Source organism: Lissotriton vulgaris, chromosome 5, assembly GCF_964263255.1.
Source record: "Lissotriton vulgaris chromosome 5, aLisVul1.2, whole genome shotgun sequence".
Lineage (NCBI taxonomy): Eukaryota > Metazoa > Chordata > Amphibia > Caudata > Salamandridae > Lissotriton > Lissotriton vulgaris.
The window spans coordinates 549,151,362-549,177,967 of record NC_141693.1 but is presented as its reverse complement, the minus strand read 5'-3'; the positions used below and the strand labels follow the sequence as shown (position 1 = coordinate 549,177,967).

The window sequence follows — 26,606 nt, the reverse complement described above, 5'->3', positions numbered from 1 at the left end:
AGCTCCTCAGTCTCTTTAGGAATGGCCCTTCACCCCTTCCACAACATTTATGCGCAGTTCTTTCCATCCGCTACTTCTGCCGCCACAACACACTAGGAGCTGTCTCTGTGTCTTCTATTACTCCTATGCTCACACTTTGATCATTCGCATTGGTAACAAGCAAGTCTGGAGTTGACTTAAAGCGTGTTTCCCTTGGTCTCGAAATTCTTAATGACTGGAACATTACAGTTAAGGCTGATGAGAAAGCACTTTATTGCAATGCAATAGGTCTCGCATTTGCGAGAGTTTAAGCTATTAGTATTAAAAAATGACAATGTCTTTAATTTGAGTTTTAAAACCCAAAACATAAGTAAAAGGCATTGTATTTTACAATGCCAATAGCTCAAACGTGCGTGAATGCGAGACCTCTTGCATTGCACATGCTTGTTGATGACTGGAATGGCCTAGACTAAGCTGGCTCTTTTTTTCATCTAGCTTTCAGAGACCCCTGATGAAGGGTAATGTATGAATCAAAATGCATTGGGTTACTAAGTGATTGCTGTTTAAATCACAAGATGTCAAATGAAGTAAATTTGAGAATGATGACGAGTCACTAAAATGGATGACTAATGAATAAGAGTTACAGATCCTTTCTTAAAAATTGAATGAAAAATACATAAAATTGGAGGAAAAACACACGGTTTTGAAGTTAAGAGTGTCCGTCAGCTGGGTAGTAGTTTTTCTGAACCCGGCACTCTTGAAATACAGTTTTACACAGCTAAGGACTGGATCGCACAGTGATTAAAGAAGTTGTTGAAAAGGAATAAACTTTTGAGGACTAGAGTGCACTGGCAAACCACACACATAGGGACCATCTAGGCATCACATAAGGCACCTTTGTCAAAAACAGCAGCCAGGGTGACGAGAAATGAGGGACGAATACCCCGGGACAGGTAAAGTATAAATATCAACTGGCCGCGAATTTTCCAAAAGTTTTGAACTGTAACCACCATATTGCATGATTAAATGGCCTTTACTTTCAGAAATAGAAATGCACACCTGTGTTATGTAATATGTAAAATCTTAAATAAAGTTTAAAAGAAAAAAAAAGTATAAATATCAACGCACCTCTTAAAAAAGTTCGACAAACCCAAGAGACATCCGTAAATGCCAAGCAAAGATAAAAAACAGGAGAGCATTGAAAATCGACAGTCAAACAGCTTTCAAAGATGGCAAACGTGTTAATGATTCCTTGATATGTTTATCAAGTCAAGAAACGCTTTATTTCGACCATTCATGCCATAAAAGCACACCAAAAAGAAGGAAACAATTCATACATTGTAATACATAAAAGAGAGAAAATGAAACAAGAACACAAATTATCATCATAAAAGCTATGCACATGTTATCTGCGTTTTAAATTTGAATACTCCAAGTTATAGAAGCTTTTAATACATTCTTATATTAACTCCCTACACGGGATTCTATAGCTTGATAAAGGGCAATGTACAAAGGATTTGTAATGTCTGCAATGCCTATCGGTTGCTAAAAGCATTTTGACTTGGTCTTAAAAATATTTATGGGAGGTATTAAAAAGGGTCCGGGTTAAAACCGATAAAATTATGTGACTAAAAGGCCATCAAAGAAGGTGAATTTGCAGTGGGGATAACCATACTGTAGGTGCGTACAAACCGCATTGTTTTATCTATTGCATGACTTAGCAGAGCATATGTATGTAGAGATTACTAGGTAGCTACAGATTCCCAAGAGGAATTTGCTTAAGGATAGCTATGCGGGTGCACCACATAGAGTATAGAAACCGAGAGATGGTAAACCCAATAGGTGAATTGGTTTCGTACTTAAAAAGCCTGTACACCTCTGCCCAATGTCTGATCTCCATATTTCTACACAGTTGTAAAAGCCACCGTGACCTAGGCTTCCTATACGCAGGGCAGAAAAGGAGGACATGCATTTCAGTTTCCTCAGCTCGGTTGCACCCAGGGCAGTCTAGTGTGTGGGCTCCCTGCCATTTATTCGTGAGGGCTCAGAGCGGGAGCGCCCGATACCTGAATCGGATATAAAGTTTTTGGGCTAGAAGTGGTTGGATGTGGTCAAGAGCCGTTTCTATCCTGTAATGCTGCTTAATGTCTAGGAACCTGGAGGTTAAGCAGCCGGGCTTAGACCCCCGCCATAGTAGGGCCAGTTTAAATTCTCTGTAGGAATCAAGTAGTGTCCTTCTGGGAATTATTGGACACGTCTCATCTGGGGTTGTCCAGATATTTGATGTATTCCTGATATAGGCTAGCCAAGGGAGTTTTCCCTGCACCTTGGATGCGCATAACATCCTTCAGCTCCTCTCTGTATTCAGCCAATTCGGGTGTACTCCAAAGGCGTCGCCAATATAGGAGAGGTCTAGAGGAGACTACATCTGCTATAGGGCTAATCCCTAGATCCATCCTAAGCGGTGTTAGTGGGGAGCTCATAGGGAGACCCAACAGTTGTCTAAGAAATGAGTTTTCTGTCATTGCGAGGGAGGTAGATGGGCAGTGACCCCACAGTTCTGCCCCATACAGTGACGCTCCTCTAGCCTGGGTCTTATATATTTCTGCTACAGGGCCTATCTTATCTTACAATCTTTATTTCGATCACTATGGATCATAAAAGGTTACAACAGAAGTTTGAAACAGTTAAGAAAAAGGAAATCAGATTGTAATTTTAAGAAATAAAAGAACCATAAAAGTTAACAATTAATAAACCTTCAAAGGAGTATTATAAAATGGACAATTAGGGAATGTAACAGTTAAAAAGTATCAAGCAATGCTTTTAACCGTGTTTAACTTGATACAGCGGTTACGAATGTGCCAGACAACTGTTAAAAACTTCGCGACAGCAAACACAATAGGGGGGATAGGCCAGTCTTTAGTATTCTGTAGGCGGGAAGATATAATCTGAACCCAAGGTTTTTCAAGAGTGGAACGAGCCAATATTTTCTTGGGCTTTGATAGGCTTTGCAAAAAAACAAAATGTGAAGATCATTCTCGCAAGGATGTCGACAAGCTGGGCACTGTGTGGGAGGCTTGGACTTATCCCAGCGATCCGTGAAGGCCCCAAGAGGCAGTGTGCCATAACGCCACTGCATAAAAAGTTTCCTTGTCAGGACGGGACTAATTCCATCGAGGACCGACTCGGGGAAGTATAGGTCCTTAGACATGGTGAACAGGTTGGTTAGTGACCCTTCACGTGTACTCTCAATCGAGACACGTAGCTTTCGCTCTTAATACTCTCTCGACAGGAGTTTCCGTGGGGTCTTGGCACAAGCGGTACCCGGGTCCTGCCATAATTCCGGCCTTCCCAGAGATTCGCATGTTAACCTGATGTAACTCAGCCATGGTATCTGGGGGGCGTTTGGTAGGCGTAGGATCTCTGTGAGCTCGTTCCTGTAGCTTGATAAGTCCGGTGAGCTCCAGATTCTGCGCCAATAGGTTAAGGGTTTCAGACCCAGTTCTTCAGTAATAGGTCTAAGACCCAGGTCTAGTCTCAGCGGTAGGAGGGGGGTGCCAGATGGTAAAGCTGCCAACTGCCTTATAAAATTGTTCTCATTGATCTGGAGTTTCTTGGCAGTAGCATGGCCCCACAATTCTCCGCCGTAGGTAACGGCCCCTCTTGCCTGCATTTTGTAAATGTGGATAAGGGGACTAAATGGTTTAAGAGTAGACCCACTTGCCAACCTACAAATCCCACCAGTTAGTTATGTTAATTTCATAGTGGCCCTGGTGCAATGCGAATCCCAGGTCAAATTTTGGTTGATAGTTAGGCCCAGATATTCAAAGGTGAGCACCCTCTCTAGTCTTAACGACCCTATGGTAGGGCTTGGACGAGTCGTAGGAGGAGGGCTGAAGATCATAAATTTTGTTTTCATGGCATTGATCTCCAGCCCTCGCTCGACACAAAAGGTTGAGAACCCATCCAAGACCCGTTGTATGCCCATGGGAGATTTAGATAGCAGCAGGGTGTCGTCCGCAAAAATAATCGCGGGGACCCTGCTGCCATTGAGCTTGGGAGCGTCAATATCGACCAGCCTATTGAGATGGTCAATAACCCCATTGACAAAGAGGCAGAACAGGGTCGGTGCAAGTACACAACCCTGCCTCACCCCCCTGCCAACGGGGAAACTGTCTGAAAGTGCCCCTCTTCTGCCACATCTGACCCGGGCATAATTCCCCTGGTGCAACCTCATCAGAATTAACAGAATATCCCCCGGGATCCCTAGCTCCGCCAGGACATTCCACAGTCTAGCTCTCGGGACAAGATCGAAGGCGGCACGCAAGTCCACGAAAAACGTGTACAAGCTGCCGCCCTCGAGTGTCACAGTCTTCCAGGAACAGGAGGTTCAGACGGAAGATCTGGTCAGTTGTTGAAACCCCTTTTCTAAACCCAGCCTGATAGGGACTTAAGATGGCGTATTCCTCTATCCAGTTTTGGAGGCGATCGAGTATTAGCCTACCAAAAATTTTCTGGGTAACGTCGATGAGGCTGATAGGCCTATAGTTGGCTGGGAGCAGAGGCGACCCCTTCTTATAGATAGGGACTAATTTTGCGCCCAGCCAAGTGCCTGGTACGTCCATGCCCCCTAGGACGGCGTTGAATAGGGTTCTTAAGTAAGGGACCCTGACATCGGGCTCCTGTTTGAATACGTCCCCCGGTAAACCGCCCAGGCCAGGGGCTTTGCCAGAGGATAGCCCTGAAATGGCTTTGCGTAACTCCCTTTCAGTAAAAGGGTCCCCCTCTGATGACGTACTAATAATTGGTAATGGTTCCTTGAGGGCACAATCATCAACCCCATAGAGCGACTGGAAGTGATCTTGCCAAGCCTTGGCCGAGATGTTAGGTTCAATAGCCGTGGCTAAGTCCTCAGACCCCGTATTTACAATGCGCCAAAATTTACGCGAGTCCCTACATGTTAATGCAGTTGATACATTTTCCCATTTCTGTTGCTCCCATTCCCTTTTGGCATGCAAAATCAGGGACTTGTAAACCTTTCTTCTATCCCTGATCACAGATCTATCTCTACCTTCTTTGATTGAAATCAGCAGGTCGGATTTGGCCTTGCGGCAGGCAGCATTATACCACTTATGATGACCAACCCCGCTCTTTATTATCGTGGAAAAAACATCCTCCACAGACTTAATCATATTCTCGTGCACCTGCCAGAGCTGCACATTGAAAATCTGGCAAACTGGGCTGCTCTACTAGTTTTAAAACCTTTTCCAGTGTGGGTATAAGCCGGGCATAGAGCCCTGAAACTTTCTCTGGGTTAGAGGCAAGCCTCTCCCACCTGACTCTCCTTCTATTGTTTGCTAACACTAGCCCATTACCAAGGGCGTCCTTCGTAAGTCCTCTCTCATCAATGCCTGGGAGGGCGTATTCCAGTTCCAATGTGTTGTGGTCGCTATCCTCCCTAGGTGTAACACGGAAGTCGTGAATATGTGATGTAATGTAATGTAATGTAATGTAATGTAAGGTGTTTTGTAGCGCGCTCAATTACTACCGGAGTATCCTGGCGCGAATGACCGCTGGGGAACCCGTCCTGGCTTTCCCTGTGAGATGGTCCCATGCTGGGTATCTCCAAGGTGAAGCCAGGCATCCCCGGCGTCTGTGGGGGGCCGTTGTAGAGATGAGGCAAGCTTAATGCCCAGAGTTACCGAGTGTGATCACTGCCCAAAGTGGGCACCGAGGCGAGAATTATCAGTCCGCTGACCCTGGTCCTCGACCCTGCCGCGTCGGGAATCGAACCCTGGTCCCGGGCCGTTCTCAGCCTCTGGGTCTGCCGCCTCTAACCAGTGAGCCACACCTCTCTATGGGACCACAACGAAATTGGGACTAGGATGTAATCTAGTCTCGACTCCCTCCCTTTTCTATTATAGGTGCATTTGGTAGGGATGTCAGAATTAATGCGTCAATTACAGGCCCGCACACCATGTTTGAGAGTTAGGCCAGTGATTTGGATAGCCAGCTGGGTCCATGCTCTAGGTGCAGGTGCTGCAGTTGGAGGTACGGACCAGAGTACATCCTCCTCCTGTGAAAAACCATCTGCTAAGCCCGATAAGTGTTCGAAGTGGCAATTTAGATCCCCTCCAATCACAGGAGGAGTGCCCTGTGTGATATCACTGAGGACGGCCGAGAGGTCGACTATAGTAGGCGACTCCTGTGAGATTCCCACTGGTCTGGAGTAGACGTTAATCCCCACTAACCTTCTCGAGTCCGACCACTCCAGAAGGAGGGCCAGAATGTCGTCCGTGCCCAGTGAAAGCATGGTTACCGTGCATCCCAAATCCACCGCCACCCAGGCCGCAAGGCCGCCAGAATGGCGCCCTCAACCCCCCCACTTAGCGGGGACAGAATAAGACGCAAAACCTGAGTGAGAGACCTCCTCTCTCGCCCAGGTTTCTTGAAACATACAAATGTCCCTTCCTTAAATGAATGAACTCCAGTCCGGACAATTTATTTTATTCCCCAGACCGGCTACATTCCAAGATAGTATGTTTAGGATGGGCCGTCTATGGTTCTGGGTTGGAGTGCTAAAGTCATCAAGTTTCATTGGGGGCGTATCACTAGCTGAACCATCCCCTGGTTCGTGTGGTGTTTATCTCTCACTCCCGGCTGTGTTTGCGTGAGGCTCGCTGATAAGATTCTGAACCTCACCATGGGGTGGCCCACTATGGTTGTTATCGTAAGATTTGATGGTGGAAGCTCTCTTATCCGTGGCCCCCCTGACTCGGTCAGCTGCCTCCCCCCTCAGACTCCAGCTCTGTCAGTCGACCAAGTCCAAAGTGCTAAACCTATTGTAAGTTGGAAAAAAGGTTGGATGATGGACAGCAGGCTAGAATGTAGGTCTTCTCCCTCTATAGCTCCAGCTTCCCTCCCCCCCATGATTAGTGTCCCATCGCACATCGTCTCTCCCAAAAGTTACTGGTGGCTAGAAGAACGACAGAGGTAGGGACTGGATAGATGTCCCAGAGTCGGTGTAGGGCCAACTGCAGATATGTGCAACAGTCGCGGGGTCCCTAAAATTGATTAGGACACAATCCCCTGTTATCGTTTTTCGTGTGTTGCCTAACCAAGGGACTCTTCTCACCATGAGGACTTCACTATTTATTCCCTGGGGGAGGGGCCTATTGGTGGAAAGCCAGCTGATCACCTTATTTTTAAGAGCCATGACATGTTCTCTAGAAGATGGTTTTAATTCTGGGACCCCAGCTAGAATTACTGTATATGAACTTGCTTCAGGCGGTAAATTTACTACCCTATGTTTTTTTGTAGGACCCTGATCTCCCTGGGCAGCCACAGGAAATCTTTCCAAAGGACATGAGGATATGGGACAATTGGTCATCGAAGTTGGCATTGTATGCGTTGTTGGGATTGAGGTTGGGGGAGATTGATAACAGGAGTCACCGCCTTCGCCCCATCATTTACGAGGGACGTTGGTGCAAGCTTCCTGTTCCTAGGCCCCCCGCCACCTTTAGCGAAATGCTATCCCTTTTGGGAGTGTCCGCTGGATGGACCGTGGCTTTTTCAATTAATGCTAATCTGGCTTCAATCTTGATAAGGCGTGCTTCCAGGGGGCTTAAAAATTTCTTCAAGAGCGCCCCAATGTCAGCAAGGGTGACGTCCTCATCTTCGCATGAAACTATGTTACAAATGGATGTCTGGGGTAGTGTTTGAGGGACAGGATTGGGGGCTACTAATGGCGTGTTTTTCCTCACGGGTGTGAGTGCCTTCCTACCAAGAGCCAAATTGGTTCTTTTCTCAGGGTTGTTATGCTTAGCTACCTTGGCCTTGCCTCCCCCTTGATTTTGTGGCCCTCTTTTCATCTTTGGGATAGCTCCTTCTTTCCCCCTGCGTGGTGCAGCTACCTGTATCAGTAATGCTGTTTGTATTAACCAGACTGACAGTAACATTAATAGGTAGAGAGGGGGGCTGGGGTAACGGTAGCAAGCTCAACTCTACTGGGGCACTAGTGTCAAAAACATTCCTTAGTGATGTAGAGATAGTTTTGTCAGGTTGGTCTAACACACCACTTGCTCCACCCTCACCAGTGTCAGAGTCAATACGGGCCAATGTCTTGGCTGACGATATAGTGCCCATAGATGATCGCCTTACCCAATCTATTTCTTGCGATATTCGCCTTTCCAAGATAGTAATTTCATCAATAAGATGAGAACCTGCTTTAGCAAAGTAGGTGTCCAGCGTACCTTTGTTAGTCCCAGCAGTAGTCCCTGCGGCTAGTGTGCTCTTGCTCCTGGTCTCGCGCATAGCCATGGTGAATGGAAGTACGGGGTGCAAAGGGGGGGTGGCCCGGTCCTGGTCTCTGCCGTCCTCCAGGTGTATTCAATGCCTCGCAGTCCCGCAGCGGTGGTAGAGCAGTCAGCGGTACACCCGTAGAGCGAGTCCCGCGCCCGTAGAAATCCACAAAAAGCCCCAGCAGCAGTGGCAGTGAGTCTGGAATCCTCGTGAGTTCACCAGCAGTGAGTGGCACCCGCGAAGCGGGTGCTGCGAACGGTTATGCTCGCGGCAGGCGAGGGGGCGTGGCCGCTGCGGAAAGAGGCTCCAGGTGTATTCAATGCCTCGCAGTCCCGCAGCGGTGGTAGAGCAGTCAGCGGTACACCCGTAGAGCAGGCCCCGCGCCCGTAGAAATCCACAAAAAGCCCCAGCAGCAGTGGCAGTAAGTCTGGAATCCTTGTGAGTTCACCAGCAGTGAGTGCCTATCACTTTTTGCGTGCAACTCTTGTAGACTTTTACGATACCCCCCGAGGAATGGGTCAGTTTGAGGCTAGCTTTCTTTATTTGTGACCCCCATTCCATCTTTTCGGTTAGTGTGATCCCGAGATAGTCAAAGATAGACACCCTCTCTAAGGGCCTGCCATCTAATCGGGGAAATGGGCAGTCCAGAGTGTTGGCATTAAAACCCATATACTTGTTTTTTTGAAGATTAATTTCCAGTCCCCGATTTTTGCAGAAGGTACTGAATATCTCAAGCACCCTCTGCATGCCCATGGGAGATTTGGGGAGTAGAAGCGTATCATCCGCAAACATTACAGCAGGAATTTTGCGGTTCGCCAGCCTCGGTGCATCAATGTCTTTCCCATCTAGCAGTGTTTCGATTAGGCCATTAAAAAAAAGGAGAAGAGTGTCGGGCCAGAACACATTCCTGTCGCACCCCTTTCACGACAGGGAAAGGAGCAGACAGATCACCATTTTTTCCGTATCTTGTTCGCGCATAGTTGTCTTGGTGGAGACGTTTCAGCTGGTGGCAGAGACATTCGGGAACTCCCAAATCAAGGAGTATGCTCCACAGCTGATCTCGCTCCACCAAGTCAAAAGCGGATTTAAGATCCACAGAGACAGACGCTGCCACCCTCTAAGACCACAGTGGATAAGCTGTAATCTAACGATCTAGTCAATGGTAGAGATCTTAGCCCTAAACCCTGCTTGTAGGGGTGTTAATACATTGTTCTCCTCTATACAGGTTTGTAGACGCTTCAAGAGCTCATGAGCAAAAAATTTTGGGGTGACATCCAGGAGGCTTATGGGGCGATAATTTGCCGGGTTAAGAGGTGAACCCTTTTTATAGATGGGGATAATTTCAGCTCCGGCCCACGTAGAGGGCAAAGCCATGCCTTGTAGGATAGCATTTAATAATGCCCAGAGGTATGGAGCCCAGACTGTGGGTCCGGAGCGGAGGATCTTATGCAGCCCCGATGCTTTGACTGGGAGGAGTTTACCCAGTACCTCTGTGATCTCCTTCATTGTACAGAGTGGGACGTCTAGATTAAAGAGCTGCATATCTGGGGTGAATGTTTCTACCCTACTCTCATCTTCTGATGACCTAGAGTATAAAGATTTAAAATGGGCTCTCCAGACTTCTTCACCCAGGTTTGGTGCTATGGCTTGTTGGCCTTCGGATTTCCCAGTCTTGACTAGATTCCAGAAAGCTCTCATGTCATGGTTATCCAGTGCTTTTTTTATTGCTTCCCATTTATCGCTTTCCCAGTTCTTTTTGGCTCTGGCTACAACTTTTCTTTACTGGACCCTAGCTTCCTTGATCCGTGGCTTATCATTCGTTCTAATGGAAATTAGGAGGTCATACTTTGCTACCTTACAGTGTGGATTAAACCAAAAGTGCCTGGGTTTGGATTTCGGCCTTGTTCTACTGCTAATGTAGAAAAATTGGGCCAGGGCATAAAGCAGGTCCTGGTGGTTTTTAGCAATTGTCATTTGGGAGGATAGAGTGCTGCTGGACACAGATAGTTGGAACACAACTTCTAATAGGGGGACAATTTTATTCGGTGCTTGAGTGAGTTCCCCCCAGCACACCCTCCTCCCACCGGCAGCCACTACTAGGTCTGGGTTAGATATTGGGGGTACACTAAGCGAAGTGATATTTCTAAAACCAGAGGACTGTGGTCACTCTCATGGTGCAAAATGATCTTAAAATCGAGGACCTTGTGCCATAAGCTAACATCTACCGAGATGTAATCTAAGATTGAAGCCTGCCCTGGTCTATTAAAAGTAAAATTCTCGGGACTGTCGGATGGGAGTCGACCATTACAGGCCCTCAATGAGTAACTAAGTGTGAGCGCATTAATTTGTAGGACCAGAGGAGTCCATGGACGTGTTGGTGGAATATTGGGCTCAGGAATTGTCCAAACTGAATCCTCCTCACTTGTAATACTAGAGGATAGGCCATTCAGGGGCTCAATTTAGCAATTAAAGTCCCCTTCTAGGATGACCCAGCAGTTCTCCGGTATAGTGAGGAGAAATGAGGATAGACAATCGAGCATATGAGAGGGTTGCCCATAGCATATGGGCCGCGATTAGACATTGATTAGGACAATCCTTCCACATTTAGGAAAAGAGAGAAGGCCACACAGAATATCAGGGGAAGAGGTCTCTAATTGTATGGCCTTACAGCCCAGGTGCACTCCAACCCAAGTGCACAGGTCCCCCAAGAGTCTCCCCCTAGCCCCCTTGACTGCTGGAACATGGTACGACGCATAACCCACTCTAAATGTGTCTGCCCTTGACCATGTTTCCTGGAACATGCATAGATCGTGTTGGTCTATGAGTGCCCCCCATGGAAGCTCCAGTTTTGTGCCAAGACCTCCTATGTTTCAAGAAAGAATCTGCGAGGGGGGGGGGAACCTGTGTGCTTTAGTCAGTCGACCAGATCTAGAGGACCGAATCTGTTAGCAACAGGTATGTTATATGTCAAAGGTATAGAACGAACCCAGCCTACTTGCGCCTCCCTTATCACTCAACCCCCATCCATTGGCCATGTTTCCCACATTGTGCTGCATTTGCCTTGGGTGATAAAATATCCCTGGGGCAAAGAAGAGATACCCCTGCATCCCTAAAGTGACCACAATCTAGGATGTATTGGACAACCCAGGGTTCCTTAAAATTAATCACTATACAATCTCCAGCAATGTATTTTTGCTTCCACCCCAGTCAGCTTACGCTCCGTGTAAATAGAATTTCGCTTCGATCTTGGTTTGGAAGTGGCCTGTGGTTGGTTAACCAATGAATACATTTATTTTTGAGCTCAGAATGGGACTCCCCTGAGCCCCTTTTCAACTCAGGTACTCCTGCTAGCACAATGACATATGGAGTGGAGGCTGGGGGCAGGTTGATGTATGGTAGTGCGATCGGGATTTCCCTGGGTTTTATGTGTGATGGGCTCCTCTTGCGCCCCTCATTTCTGTAGGAGGAGAATTCTCGCACATGTTTGTGTTGGGCCCAACAGGAACAGGTGTGGTGGCTTGGACAGTTGTTGTTACCTTGTTGGGGTGCGTGGCCGACTCTATGACAAGAGGTCTAATAGGCTCATTCACTTTTAGAATAGAATCAGCTTTGCCCACCCACTGGTCCACCAATGATGCTAACTTATCTATACGAGTCGTTAGAGCATCAAGTTAATCTTTTTCAACCGAACTATAATGTTCTTTAAGATCCAACACCAGTTCAGACAACCACAAAGGGTTGCTCTAAGGTCGTCAGTAGTTGCTCGCCTGCGCCTTGCTAGGTTTATAGTAAAAAACAAACTGCTCTATTAACTCTCTGCTCAGCATGATGGGACATAGCAGTTTCAGTGTTATATCAAGTTGCTGCATCTGTTTTCCATTACTTTCCCATTTAAGTTCAGAAGGGCAATTGCCTACTTTCTCTGAAAGTCACAATAGTGTATTCACTCAAATGCGCTATGCTGTTTAATTTTTTTATTGCATAAAGGATTTTTTTTTACCTCTTATGCACATGATTGCCTGATCTGTTTTACAACATTTAAATGTGTTCTAGAATCCTGCATATGCTTTGAGAATCTTGTTACCGGCCATAATATTATAATATTGGACTATTATTAAGCATGTCTTGTCAATTCCTAATATAGGGTAAAAGGATCACAATCCACGGTATCCGAATTGGGAGAAAGAATCCTGCAATCTATTTAACAGGATTCGAAACGCGTCGGCATTTTTTTAGACATTTATGCTAACGTTACTGATGCCAAAAAATGGGCCTTTTTCCTGAGCAATAATGATTTAATCCATGTCAGGTTTTGGGAGTAGATTTTGAAACATTTCCTTTCTTTCTCCCATTTTGGATACCGTGGATTGTGATCCTTTTACCGTGCATTACTTATTTTGTTCACAATGTTTATGACTAATGTGTCCATGTCACGACCATGCATCTATGGTTAAAAAGTCTTTTCTCACATGTGTACTGTTGATATATTTTTTTGCACTGTATATACGCACAAATTGTTTTCTTAACTGTATGTGGCCAGATATGAAGTTGAAAGCGATCTTTGGTCTGTTTATGTAAAAAGATAACAATTTTTTGATAACTGAGTTACAATTGAAAGACGTAAATCGACGTCAGGGTAAACTAATAAAGTTTTGTTTATCCTCAACCATTTAGTGTTTAATTTAAAACTGGAGGCATAGGCAACAATCCTTTCTCACAAAATGTATGCCTGGTAAGCATCCTTTAAATTGAAATCATACAGTGACACCATGTCTGAAAACCTATCAATGGTCTCACAATAGGTTTCCCATCTCAGCTCTTACCATATCTTGCTTCTGCGACAGTATCTGAAAAAGAGAGTCATGCCACTCAAGGATGTGAACATCCAGCAGGTGTCCAGATGGGAATGACCGCTTGCAGAAGGAGCAGACATTCCGGTGAAGCGCATTGTAGTGGTGTTCAAACCCTTCCAGGGTGTCAAAGAACTGACAGCAGCCAGCCACATGGCAACCAAACTCGGGCACCCTGGGCAAGAGAGCAGACAGAACAAGCATTGAAATGCCAATCTGTTTGGCTTTTGTACAGATAAGACGTTTTTCTTTTTTTTTTTATCAACAACCAAGCATAGGCACAGCCTCAATTTAGGGTTTCCCAACACAAAGAATACGGACTATACAAGTGCCAGTGGCAACAGTGCAAGTTCCTCTCCCTCCAAGTACGGGGTAGAGAGCATGTGGTAGCAGCAGTGCACGTTTCCCTCCCTCCATCCATTTCTCTCTCTCTCTCTCTCTCTCTCTCTCATCCTGCCACCTCTTACCACTTTCTCATTGTGTTATTCCTCTGTCCAGGTTGCCTGGTGCTTGCAACCTCAAAATGTCTCTGCCGCTAGCTCGAGCACCTTTAGCAGCCAACCACCTAACCATCCTATCGTCATTTAATATGTAACCTGCAGGTTGAAGAGTTCTCTGCAACATGTGTTCACTTCAGCGAACTATTAACAGCACATCTTAGGTTGTCATTACTATGATATTAGAGCATGGCCCAAGTCGCTATAGAGGTGGTACTGTACCAGTCATTTAAATGTCTGAGTACTGGCATGTCAGTGCAAGGTACACCTTCAAGTATGGCACAGGTATAACGAGAGGGGCAATTTACAAGCCACGATGCCTCAGTGGTGGGACAGCTGAGCATAGGAGAGATCAGAAGAAATCTTTCAATTGCAGAATATCAGTGCACAGTGGAAGTCAAAGTAGGGTCGTTGTGAGAGCTCTGTGAATGTCTCGGTTGTGGAATAACAGTGGTGGGGGACAGTATAGTGTATTGTGATAGCAGACTAAATACCACAGTACTGGGATATTGGGGAATTTCCAGGTCAGTACAGAGGTGCAACACGAGATGCATCTCTACTGGAAAGTCAGTGCACGATGCAAGCAATATAAATGGAGTACTAGAATAGGTCTAGTGATGATCTAGTGCAGAGATACCCGTGTATACAGGGATTAATGTCAAGGTCTAGTGGACAATCACTTGAAGGCCAATGCATGGTGAAGATCAGAAAAGAGATCCTTTTTAAAAGCACTGAGGATGTCTCAGTCCTGGGCCAGGAAGACGTTCATGGTGCAAGGGATCAGGGGGAATGTCTCTGTATGAGGATGTCAATACTCCATGCACTTCTAAATAGAAGATATGGAATTCTCTTGTCGTCTCACAGGAAGGGTTAGCATACATGATGCATTTCAAAACATATGTGGATTCAAAGAGGTCTAACAGTGTTCCATTACTAGGATATCAGTGAATGTAAAAGCCCCAAAAGAGGAGTATTTCAAATTTGTAAAGAATTAGTATTAAAAGGTTATAGCTGTTTGTAAAATAAGAATGTATTGCAACATGGTTAAATATCTGGACCTGCCTACGCCCAAAACACCCACTGTTTACCACTGACTGAGACACAACTCTGGTTGTTCTCTTCATCAGGCGCCCTATAGAAAAGCCTGCACGTAGACACACTATGAGTGGATGCAACCCACATGGGTCACACCGGCACATACACATCACCAGAGGCTCCACTGAGCAGGCCATGTTGGGCGCTTATGATGTCTCTGATATGCTGCTCTGGCAGCCTTGAAACATGGGTCAGTCATGTCCTGGGCAGTGCACTTTACAGTGACAAGTCAATGGGGACGGGTGTTTGTTGGGACTGAGCAGGCAGGGGGTGAATGAGCAGGCACTGAGCACTAGCTTTCCCTTTTTCACAGCTAGCTCATAAAAGAAGAGGGAATATAAAGTGAAAGGTTTGCTTACTGTTTATATTAGGTAACGCACTATCTGCATGAAACAACTTAATACACCACCATTACACTGAATAGATGCATCCCAGTTCACCAACAACAGTAACACCACCTTTGGCAGACAAAGAATATGGGATGGATCCAGTTACTTCGTGTCATAATGTCCATTTCTCAAGTACACCACAGCAACAGTTTTCCTCTAAATCTTCCTACTCCAGCCAGCAAACCAGGTATCATTTTCCTCAGTAGCCTTGAAAGCATCTGAGTATTTGAGAAAAATCTGAAGGTACTTATCTGAAAGAGGTATAAAGAGTAGGTATTGAAATATCTCAGCGGCACAACTATGAGCTGCCTTGTGACCAGCAGGCTGGGGAGAATTGGGTGACTAGTTATTGCTGCACCTAGTAGAGACACGAGAATAGAAGCCCTGAAGAATTATAGCTGATCACTTGGAATCACACAGTCTTTTCACACTCTCAAAACCATATGCCCTGTGTGACAAAACCTCCTCAGAAATGTGTAGAATTGTTTTTTTTGGGGGGGTTTTTGGGGGGGGGGGCTTCACACCAAGGGGTGCTGCAAGAGTGAAGCAGTAATTAGAATAACCTTGTATACTGAAGGTCCTTCTTGGAATGTTAAAGTCATGCTGTTATGTTCTGTCACATCTGTTTCTACCATGGATAAGACTACCAGTGGTAAAAGAAAGAGGTAATGTGGTTTCCAGAAGAGGAATATCAGAAATACCCGTCTGGCAGAAAAGACATGTACAAAAGGTGTGAAATATACGTTGCAGACTGAGGTCATTCAGGAGGTGGAAGATTGTTTGAGAGGGGAGCATTTTAAAAAGAAAGGGTAATCAGATTAAAGTGATGATCTGCAGAAAATGCCAGAGTGGACACTCTCTTGTTTTAATAAAGAGCAAGTGCATGAGTCAATAAATCAGATAAATGCAAATTTTTAAAGGCCTAGTTACGGTGATACATGTGCACACACACGTGCACTCTTTGACAGAATAGTAGGCTTGCAACAGACTGCAATGAAATGCTCCTTACTTGGGCCTTTCTACCACTTCTGTGACACCCATTAGAACTTCTTGGAGGTATAAGTGTCGTTGAATATCTCCATCCTAGAAAAGAACATAGAAAATTAACACGTTATTGACCTCTTTTTAATCTGGAATGATGCAACTGCTATTCCAGATATGAACAGGAGAATGATCTAAGATTGCCATGATGGTCTTTGGAGGAATCAGCACAGGAGTGGTTGGGGCCCACAAGTATTTTCTATAACTACTGGTGGATAAAAGCCAGACTCATGGCATAGGCATTGTGAAGGTGTTATTCTCTTTTAGCAATAGGCTGAGACAGACAGACATGATCCTTGGCTCTCCTTCTCATTTTTACCGGATAGCTCCACCTTAAGATGAGCCCAGACTGTTCTGAGGTTTAGGCATGACACCAGTAGAACTCCAATTACAATCAGATGTCTAACTGTGCAAAACAGGCGAATAAAGACTAAACAAAAGAGTCTCTCCATGGGACAAGACAATCTCTAAAACAGCTGTAAGTTAGCAAACAAGGAGAGCCACTAAGATTATGAAGTTGCAGCATTAGCCTCATTAAAAAAGACTGATTAATAAACCTACACATGCATTTGTGCGTTCAGTAAAGGAAAACAAAGGATAAAAAACGATTTTGTTATATTTACAACAGTTACGAGTCGTTCTAATGATACATGTTGTTTAAACATTCTAAATGCATATTAAATTAAGGATCTGACAACTGAAAAAGACACAAAAAAAGGAGAACAGCACATTAAAAATATACATGATATTGGACTGATGATAAATATTTTCTCGGCAGTTTCATGGTTTTGTTTTACTGTTGAAGCCAATTAATTTTACATCACAATATTGTCAAAGCAGCGGATTTCAAAGGAATGCAGTAAAGATACTTAACAACCACCAAGATTTTATTAATGTGAAAAATGGGATCATTCCTTTATTTATTTTTTTCACAACTGCTTTTATTGAAAGTTCAGGCATATCATAGGTACAGTTCTCGACAATCAGGAGGACCCTGTCCACAGTAAACATACAGCAGGATGAATAGAAGGCCTAAACTGTAAATCGCCCCCCTCCCCATCCCATGCCCCACCAACCACCCCAAGTAAAACACCCCCAACTCCCCCCCCCCCGACTACCCACCCCTTATCCCACCCTAACCCAGTGCACGTGTTCACATTCCACCAGAAATATAGGTAAAGCATAGTAGGTATCAGATACCGCCCTAGGCCCCAAGGTCCCCATCCGGAGGTTGTACATCGTCTATATCAACGGGGGGTTCCAGGGTCAATCCCCTGTAATCCGCCCACCTCTTCCAGATCTTGTAATGCTTCCGGGGGCACTCCCTAGCCTCAAACACAGGTAGTTCAAGATCACTCCTTTATTTTAACGTTTTATTTATTCATCACCGTCAGGTAGATAGATACAAATATAAATACATGACGAAATTCAGCAAAAAATAAAATACATGCAAAATTGAGGGAGCATGGGGATCCGAATGCCATCAATTTAAAATCTACAGTTAATATCATCCGCCATGATTAAAGTGAACAAAGCAATACCAAAGGGGAAGATGGACAGAGCATTGGAACAAATCAAACACTCACCCCCAGTTAACTGATATGGGTTTAATCCATCATCATTCTTCAGCTCACTCCACCACCCCAGTTCAGACATGGTCATATGCAAATCAGTCTGACACTGTGCTTCATAGGAACTGTCCAGCGCCGAACTGCCAAGCCATGTCTTCCCTGGACCAAAAACAAGCATCCTGGGACCGGTTTCTGGCTAATCAGTAGTCATCAGCCCGGTTTGCTTGAATCCAGTGGCAAAGTGAGCAAGGGACCCACGTCTAGGTATATCCTGCCAATTTAGGGCGAACAAAGCAATACCAAAGGGGATGATGGACAGAGCGTTGGAACAAATCAAACACTCGCCCCCAGTCAACTGATCTGGGTTTAATCCATCATCATTCTTTAGCTCACTCCACCACCCCAGTTCAGACATGGCCGTATGCAAATCAGTCTGACACAGTGCCTCATAGGAACAGTCCAGCATCCCCTTTGGTATCGATATGATTAAAGTGAAAGCAATTCATAATTAATCTCAGCCTATCGCCCAGTCTTTTTTCCAGCTATAAATCGGAGCCCATAAACAAAAAATGGGATCACTCCAGATGAATCTTAAAATGATTATGTTATAATAAATATTTATTGTAACTAGGACCAACACTGATGCTTGTTTCGGGACACAGTGCTGTTTACTACAGCCTTTCATAGGGATCACTAGAAACAGATTTTAAAACACTGATAACATAGCAGGAGAAAAGAGGTACATAATTGATATTTTCTTTATGCTCTATTGTTAAATTAATTAAAGCCATTACAGTATGAAATACAGTGACAAATAGAGTTCGTTAAAATAATAAAATGAGAATTTCTCAAGGCTCGTGATTCAGCGTACCTATTTTAAAATTAAATCCTGCTATATGCAAGTACCAAGAGACAGTGTAACCTGTAAGAGAAATTCTGACTGTTAGCTCTGCCTAAGGCAGTTCGGATTCAGATTGTGCAGGTGGGAAAACCGGGTTGGGGAAGGGAATGCACTGTGCAAAGGATGACTGGAGTATATCAAGGAGTACAAGTACAAAGCTGGACATGTTTTTGCGAACTACTTTAACCTGTGATGTGGAAACAACCTGCAGAAGACAGTATTAAAACATGAGCAGATAAGAAGAAAGATTTGGCTTTTGTGTAGTATGTGCATGCAACGAACAACATACAATCAGCCATGCACACGGGCATGAAGACATGGCACAAAGCACTAACAGCCATTTAACTGATGGCCAGATTAGAAAAGAGCAGTATTTTCAACGTTTTTGAGAACTTTATCAGGTTATAGTCCTTGGACATTGGAAGCCAAATAATGACAAAAAGCTAAATTTGAATTCAGACAATTATATATAGTGATCATTGTGCATCAATTATAAATAAACGGTGATGTGACATGGTCATCCCCGAATAATGCATAGACCCCATATCCCCATAAACACCAAAGTTATTATGGTTAACTCTTCAAGACGAGGGACTCCCTGAGGTATGTCCACATTGATCTCCAGGTCCCCTTCAGAATTCAATCTCACGAGCCATTTCACCAGCCCAGAACTGCTTAAAAATGTATTCCGTATAACCAGCCACTTGTGGGGACTGGGTCACGTTTGTTGGGGGGGTCTGCATAGAAATATCTGCATGAACCAGTCCTTCCCACAAAAATCCACCGTGCTTTTGTGGACTGGTCCTAAAATATGTGATAAGTTTAGCCAAAAGTACTTGGATTAGTGGTGTCTGTGTGAGTTGCATACTATACTGAAATGCCAGGGAAAAAGAAGTGAAGACAGGAGCAACCTGAATGCACTCAGTTATGTCAAATGTTCAATGTAGATACTAATAGGAATTCTAGTCATCAATGTTAATCAATTGCGTGCCACAAGGAAAAGGGTCCTGCAAACCCTTTGTTGTTCAATTCAGAGAGATACTGGACATGTGTCGAAGTAGCCTTGTGCACAGCGTAATCACTCAAAGGAGTGTAAATCAAAGAGCTTTGAAATGATATTGATTTTCTCGAATTTTAGAAGCGAAAATGCTGCACATGTTGTACAATAAAAGGAAATAACAAGATGAAGCCACTAGTTTGAGTTCTTCTTGAATCAATGTATTGATGCAATAAAACAATTTTTTTTTAATCCAAGGACAATGTTGATATTCACAGAATCCAGGACATGATATCACAATCTTCAGATATGATGAAATAACAAATCCCAATGCATTTCAGGCTTGTAAATAAGCCCTTCATCAGGGGAATCTAGAAAACTGATAATAAGGCAGTTTTAATCCTCAAGTTTTACAAAGCTGCAGGCTTATATCTACTCAGACATGGATGTGAGGAGACTCACGGCTTATGTGTGATAGAAAAGGCCATCACAGAGGGGAACGACGAAACAAGATTGTGAATACAGAAATTAAACAGAAGTGCAGGTGACCGTAATTACTATGAACGTGATTGAAACCCGCGAGTGAAGAGAGATCCAATACACAATGTGCACTAGCCCAAGTGGTAACTTTGTCACACGTGCAAGTGAATATGCCCAAATGAAGTGAATTAATAAAAATAGATGTGAGTTAAACATGCAAGTTAGGCTTACAGTACGAATCAAGTAACCAGGGGTAAACGCCGTGGTAATCACGAGACTGTCGCTATGTAAAAAAGATACAGAGCGTAAGTAAAGGTAGCAAATACATGCTTGTCGAGACGAGGCTTAATGTGAAGTGCCCATGCATGTGCAGCTTACCGATATGGTCGAGTGCTTGACCGCTGAAAAAACAAGGAAAGGCTCTAACTAAGTGCCCGAATTTAAAAATGCGTCTGGGCAGTGGTGAAAGCTAAATAAAGCGCGCGTTTTTGTGCTTACCGAAATGAGCTGCAGAACGCAGCGTGTCAATAACCCGGTGCAGACAGGAGATGAGCGTGGGCGTCCTGCAGGCGCCCGTGATATACGTATGTGAGGAGCCGGGAGAAAATAGAAATAGAGAGAGGACCCGTGTTAGAGTGCTCTAAGTCGGCCATGATGGAGTGTGTAAAATAGTGCAAAAACATGAAGAAAAGAATGAAATAAGAAACTTTACGAATTGCCTGAGGTCCAAAACAACAGAATAGCGACATGTTAGTTGAAATATAATCAAGTACAATGATTGTTGAGGGAAATGCGAAAAAGGTGTTAATAAATCACGACCTTAGAGTGGGCTCAGTCGTTAAAGGAGAAAGATAACGGAATAGCAGCAACAAATGTATCCAAATGTTGACAAATCAGTTCTATAACATATAGGAACATTTTAAAGGAAACACATCAAGTTGCATATTAAAGAAAACATGCCAGTTCAAATTTGTCATTGAGACCCAGTGGGGTCAAAGTCTGCATGAACCAAATCCAATGAGTCTCACGTTGAGACAAGTATTTATTGCAGTCTCTGTCTGGTCGTAAGTCAATTATTTCAAGTACACCACATTTCAGTTGCGCAATGTTGTGTTTAAGGTTACGCCAATGTTCAGCAATTGGAGAGCTTGTGGTTTGGGTCCTTATTCAACTTTTATGTTCATTGATCCGGACTCGTAGAGGTCTCTCAGTTTTGCCTATATAAAATAGGCCACATGGGCATTTAATGAAATACACTAGATGATGACTAGTGCAAGTGGCGTTGAATCTGAGGTGGATGGGTTTGCCAGACCTAGGGTGGTGAATGATATTGCCTTTTACCATATTACTGCAGTTAGAGCAATTCATGCAAGTTGACATGCCTTTGTATGTGACCGGAGAGATCGATTGAGTGTTCAAAATCTCTTTAGGGTTCCTTGCTCTTTTGTAGGCAAACATAGGTATCTCTTGGAATAAATCTTTGAAATCTACTTCTGATTGTAGAAGAGACCATCTGTTGGTTATGATGTTTTTCAACTGGAGAGATTGAGTAGAGTAAGTGGAAACAAATACTTCTCTTTTTGAGGTTGTAGCCTTAATAGTTTTTTTCAAAAGCTGCTCTCTTTTTACTGCTCGGGTTCTGGTTTCAGCTTCTTGAATAACTAAGGGGGGATATCTCCTTGCGCTGTATTTCTCCTTAAATTTTTCAATCGTTTGCATGCCAGTTTGTCATCAGAATGTATGCGCTTAATACGCAAAAATTGACTATACGGAAGATGGCGTTTCAGTGACCAAGGATGAAAGCTCTGGTATGCCAGAGCATTGTTCCGATCAGTTTTTTTGGTGAACAAGGAGGTGGTGATTTTTGAGTCTGTATCGTGATTAACACATCCAGGAACGGAATGCTTGTGGCTTCAATTTGAGAGGTGAACTGGATCCGTGATCAGAATGTCGTCTATATACCTTTTGAATAAAAGTAGATGATCAAGCCATTCTGGATGAGATAAGATGTGTTCAGTTTCAAATTTCATCATAAAGATGTTAGCGTAGCTGGGAGCACCCGGAAAACCCATGCTAGTTCCATTGGATTGCAAGAAAAAAAGGTCCTTCCATTGGAAGTAACTATGAAACAGGCAAAATTGTAAGATCTCAAGAAGAAACACTCGATTTGCTCTGAGTTCATCTGTTTTTAATAGTGCCCATTCAATGGCCTCCAGCTATAAATCGGAGCCCATAAACAAAAAATGGGATCACTCCAGATGAATCTTAAAATTATTATGTTATAATAAATATTTATTGTAACTAGGACCAACACTGATGCTTGTTTCGGGACACAGTGCTGTTAACTACAGCCTTACATAGGGATCACTAGAAACAGATTTTAAAACACTGATAACATAGCAGGAGAAAAGAGGTACATAATTGATATTTTCTTTATGCTCTATTGTTAAATTAATTAAAGCCATTACAGTATGAAATACAGTGACAAATGGAGTTCGTTAAAATAATAAAATGAGAATTTCTCAAGGCTCATGATTCAGCGTACCTATTTTAAAATTAAATCCTGCTATATGCAAGTACCAAGAGACAGTGTAACCTGTAAGAGAAATTCTGACTGTTAGCTCTGCCTAAGGCAGTTCGGATTCAGATTGTGCAGGTGGGAAAACCGGGTTGGGGAAGGGGATGCACTGTGCAAAGGATGACTGGAGTATATCAAGGAGTACAAGTACAAAGCTGGACATGTTTTTGCGAACTACTTTAACCTGTGATGTGGAAACAACCTGCAGAAGACAGTATTAAAACATGAGCAGATAAGAAGAAAGATTTGGCTTTTGTGTAGTATGTGCATGCGACGAACAACATACAATCAGCCATGCACACGGGCATGAAGACATGGCACAACGCACTAACAGCCATTTAACTGATGGCCAGATTAGAAAAGAGCAGTATTTTCAACGTTTTTGAGAACTTTATCAGGTTATAGTCCTTGGACATTGGAAGCAAAATAATGACAAAAAGCTAAATTTGAATTCAGACAATTATATATAGTGATCATTGTGCATCAATTATACATAAACGGTGATGTGACATGGTCATCCCCGAATAATGCAAAGCCCCCTTATCCCCATAAACACCAAAGTTATTATGGTTAGCTCTTCAAGACGAGGGACTCCCTGAGGTATGTCCACATTGATCTCCAGGTCCCCTTCAGAATTCAATCTCACGAGCCATTTCACCAGCCCAGAACTGCTTGAAAATGTATTCCGTATAACCAGCCACTTGTGGGGACTGGGTCACGTTTGTTGGGGGGTCTGCATAGAAATATCTGCATGAACCAGTCCTTCCCACAAAAATCCACCGTGCTTTTGTGGACTGCTCCTAAAATATGTGATACGTTTAGCCAAAAGTACTTGGATTAGTGGTGTCTGTGTGAGTTGCATACTATACTGAAATGCCAGGGAAAAAGGAGTGACATGTTAAAAAGCATCATCATCCCTACTCTTTGGTAAAGCAGGTCATTTTAATGGACTTACAGCCCACTGGGATATTAGGGAGAAGAAAAACCCTGATGGTTAGGGACAATAGCAAGAACGAGGTATATTAATGATTTCATTTACAAGAACTTCAACCACCATACCCTCTGACCTGCAGAGTGCTCCAGAATCACAAAAGTGCAGATCACTTGCAAACTTCTTGTTGGCTGAATAATCAGTCGAGCCTATTTGGAGGACAATAAAGACGCTCTTGTTGACACTATTGACAACGCTTCCCTCAGCTAAAAAAAAATAACTGTGTTCAGAGCAAGGCCGTGTAATATCAAAACTTTATAATAATGTAATGACATTTTTTGTATGCTTTCTCCCTAGACTATTGGAAAAATCTTTTTTAATGTGCAAATAAGAAAAGAGACATTCAACCATTGTGGTCTTGATAAAGGTGGTGCATAGCAAGCAATTCACTGTAACGCGTCGACGCTTCTGTAATATTAAATTCAAGGGACTATATGTTTGGGACAGTGATGATATTAACCTAACAGTGATTATAGATCCTAATTAATTAATTATTGAGGATGTTTTTGTATTGAATCACCGAATATTGTCTCTTTTGTGTTTTTTTAAATTGTTTTTATGACATTTTTCGGGGATTGTTAATATGATTTATGTCTTTGAACATGTTTTTTATATTTGTTTGATAAGAATTTATACAAATAAATCAATATATTGTTTTATATTTGGGGAATTTCGTTTTTGTGCTTATATTCACAGCTGACAGAGGGACCAAATTTTGATATTGTGTTGTATGTATGGTGAGAATGGTAGTATGCGTGAAATTTAATTCCAAGGGAAAGTTTTGATATTACACTGTTTGTGTTGGTACCCTGTCCCTTGGATAGTTGGGCCACTCCCTTATTCTATTTCATATTTTCAGAGCAAGGCCCCCAAGTAGCTGGAACAATTCAAGGTGCACTCTTTGTTGCGGAGAGCCACCCAACAATAAAACCATTTAATGTTGTGCAACATGTTACATTGTATTGCGGATGACTGTCTAGTCTTCCCCAGCTACAAGAAAACACTCACCTGTAATTCTGCCTGCAATGTAAATACTACCCAGAGGCCAAAAACGCAATAATCCGCAACACAAAGACAGCGCTGCTGAGAGTAGATAGGGAAATGGCAGTAAGTATCAAAGGCACCAAATGGGAATCACTGTGGCATAACACCAAAGTCACATACAAAGGGAAAACACTAGACAGCAAGGAATGGTACAGCAGAGGCATCACAACGCCGTCACAACTAGAAGCAGGGAACAACCCACTCACCTACAAGGCACTACAGCAGACAACCTCCCTACCTAACAAGGAGTTCTACGAATTCCTCAAAATTAAAGTAGCTATCACCAAAGCAAGCCTCACGAAACAGATACCCACCATCATACAATACGCACAAAACTTAAACAAGACAGGCCACCAAACAGCGCAAATTTACAAGCTAATAACACCACGCACCACAACTCTAAACAATAAGACACTGGCCTTTTGGGAGGAGACCATACAAAGACCGCTGAACGAAGAAGAAAGAGCCAGACTATGGACGGCAGCGTCCAAAAACAAAATCACGCCACAACTAGCACAAACCAAATACTGGCTACTCCACAGGCTGCACTGGACACCAGCGAAACTAGGGAAGGTTGGAACTAGTGAGAGCAGCACATGCTGGAATTGCCAGATGGCTACAGGAGATCTATCTCACATGTTATACGAATGCACCAGAGTCAAAACCTTCTGGAGCAAGGTCTATAACGTCATAGACACAGTCACGGGAAGTAAGACACAAAGAGGACTAGCTGGGATAGCCACTGCCTTCCTGGCAACAGAACTTCAGTCCAAAGAAGTACGAGACCTGGTCGATGTACCTCTGACGGCTGCGGTGAAAACGATCTTGGGTAACTGGAAGGACACCAGCAAAGCCACCTTCAAACGCTGGTTCAATTGGGTGACCTTCCTCCGGGGGGCAGACAATATCACTGCCAAGCAAAAGACGGCGAATCATATTGCCAAAGATAACATGTGGGAAGCTCTTGACGCCTATCTGGAGCAGTGACCCCCCCCCCCTCCTTTTTTCTTTCTCTCTTCCTTTTCTTCTCTCTCTCAGGCCCCGCCAGGCCGCAACATTTTGCAAGAACAGTACAAGTATTACGAATGTTTTTTGCTTTTGTATATGGAAAATTTACTTTCAAGAAAAATATTTTGAAATAAAAAAAGAAATACGAAAAGTGGACTTAGGCATACCCAAACCATGATGTACATTCACTGTCCCATGGCACTGGTGTGATGTGCAGAACGGCTTCTTTGCATACTGCAACATATATCACATTTAATTATTCCAAGAGTCTGTAAGGGGTGTGCTGATTCTACACAGAAGAACCAAAGTGCAGAGACAATAAGCAGATTCCAAAATGTAGGCGCGTTGCAGATTGCATACTGTACAACTGACATGAAGGGCAAAATGCAGCTTGCTAAATAAATGCAAAATAACAGTTGATGGACAGAATGCAGAACAATGTCATACATTCACCCCAGTACAGAGATCTGGGCCTAAATCCATCGTTTTTGCTAAATAAAGCAGGTTCCCTACGATGGAAGAAGTGGTAGAAGCAGCAGTCATTAGCAGCTGCCGTGTAGTGGTACCAGGATGAATAACCCTGCAACACTACAACTACTCAAAGGGCCCCGATACGATAAATTTAACAAGAGTGCACTGCTAAAAAATTGGATGCCATGAGGAACAGTAAGACTAAACTTTATGAGCACTGAAAAAAAGACAATGATATACAGAAGGTGCCTGAGAACTACAAGCTCCCAACCGCCTAACAAGTCATAGCCCACCACTTAAGATAGGACACAGACTCCCGAGAGCCTTCTTTTCTACATAAAAAGGATCTTCAAATCGTGAGACTCGGTAACTGATATACCCTGGCTTGGGCTCGTACAAATAATTGCCATCAG

At 43.7% G+C, this 26,606-nt stretch overlaps 1 protein-coding gene across 3 annotated transcripts in view; it reads right to left on the bottom strand.

Annotated features, from left to right (window-relative positions):
- Positions 1-26,606, bottom strand: part of ZNF511 (zinc finger protein 511) — a 158,317-nt gene that overhangs the window by 26,957 nt on the left and 104,754 nt on the right. For all 3 annotated transcript variants that reach the window (XM_086921998.1, XM_086921997.1, XM_086921999.1), the window contains 2 exons: positions 16,121-16,194; positions 13,104-13,305 (listed from right to left, as the gene is read on the bottom strand). In XM_086921998.1, coding sequence (XP_086778124.1) covers positions 13,104-13,305; positions 16,121-16,194 — 276 coding nt within the window. The remainder of the gene's footprint in view (positions 1-13,103; positions 13,306-16,120; positions 16,195-26,606) is intronic.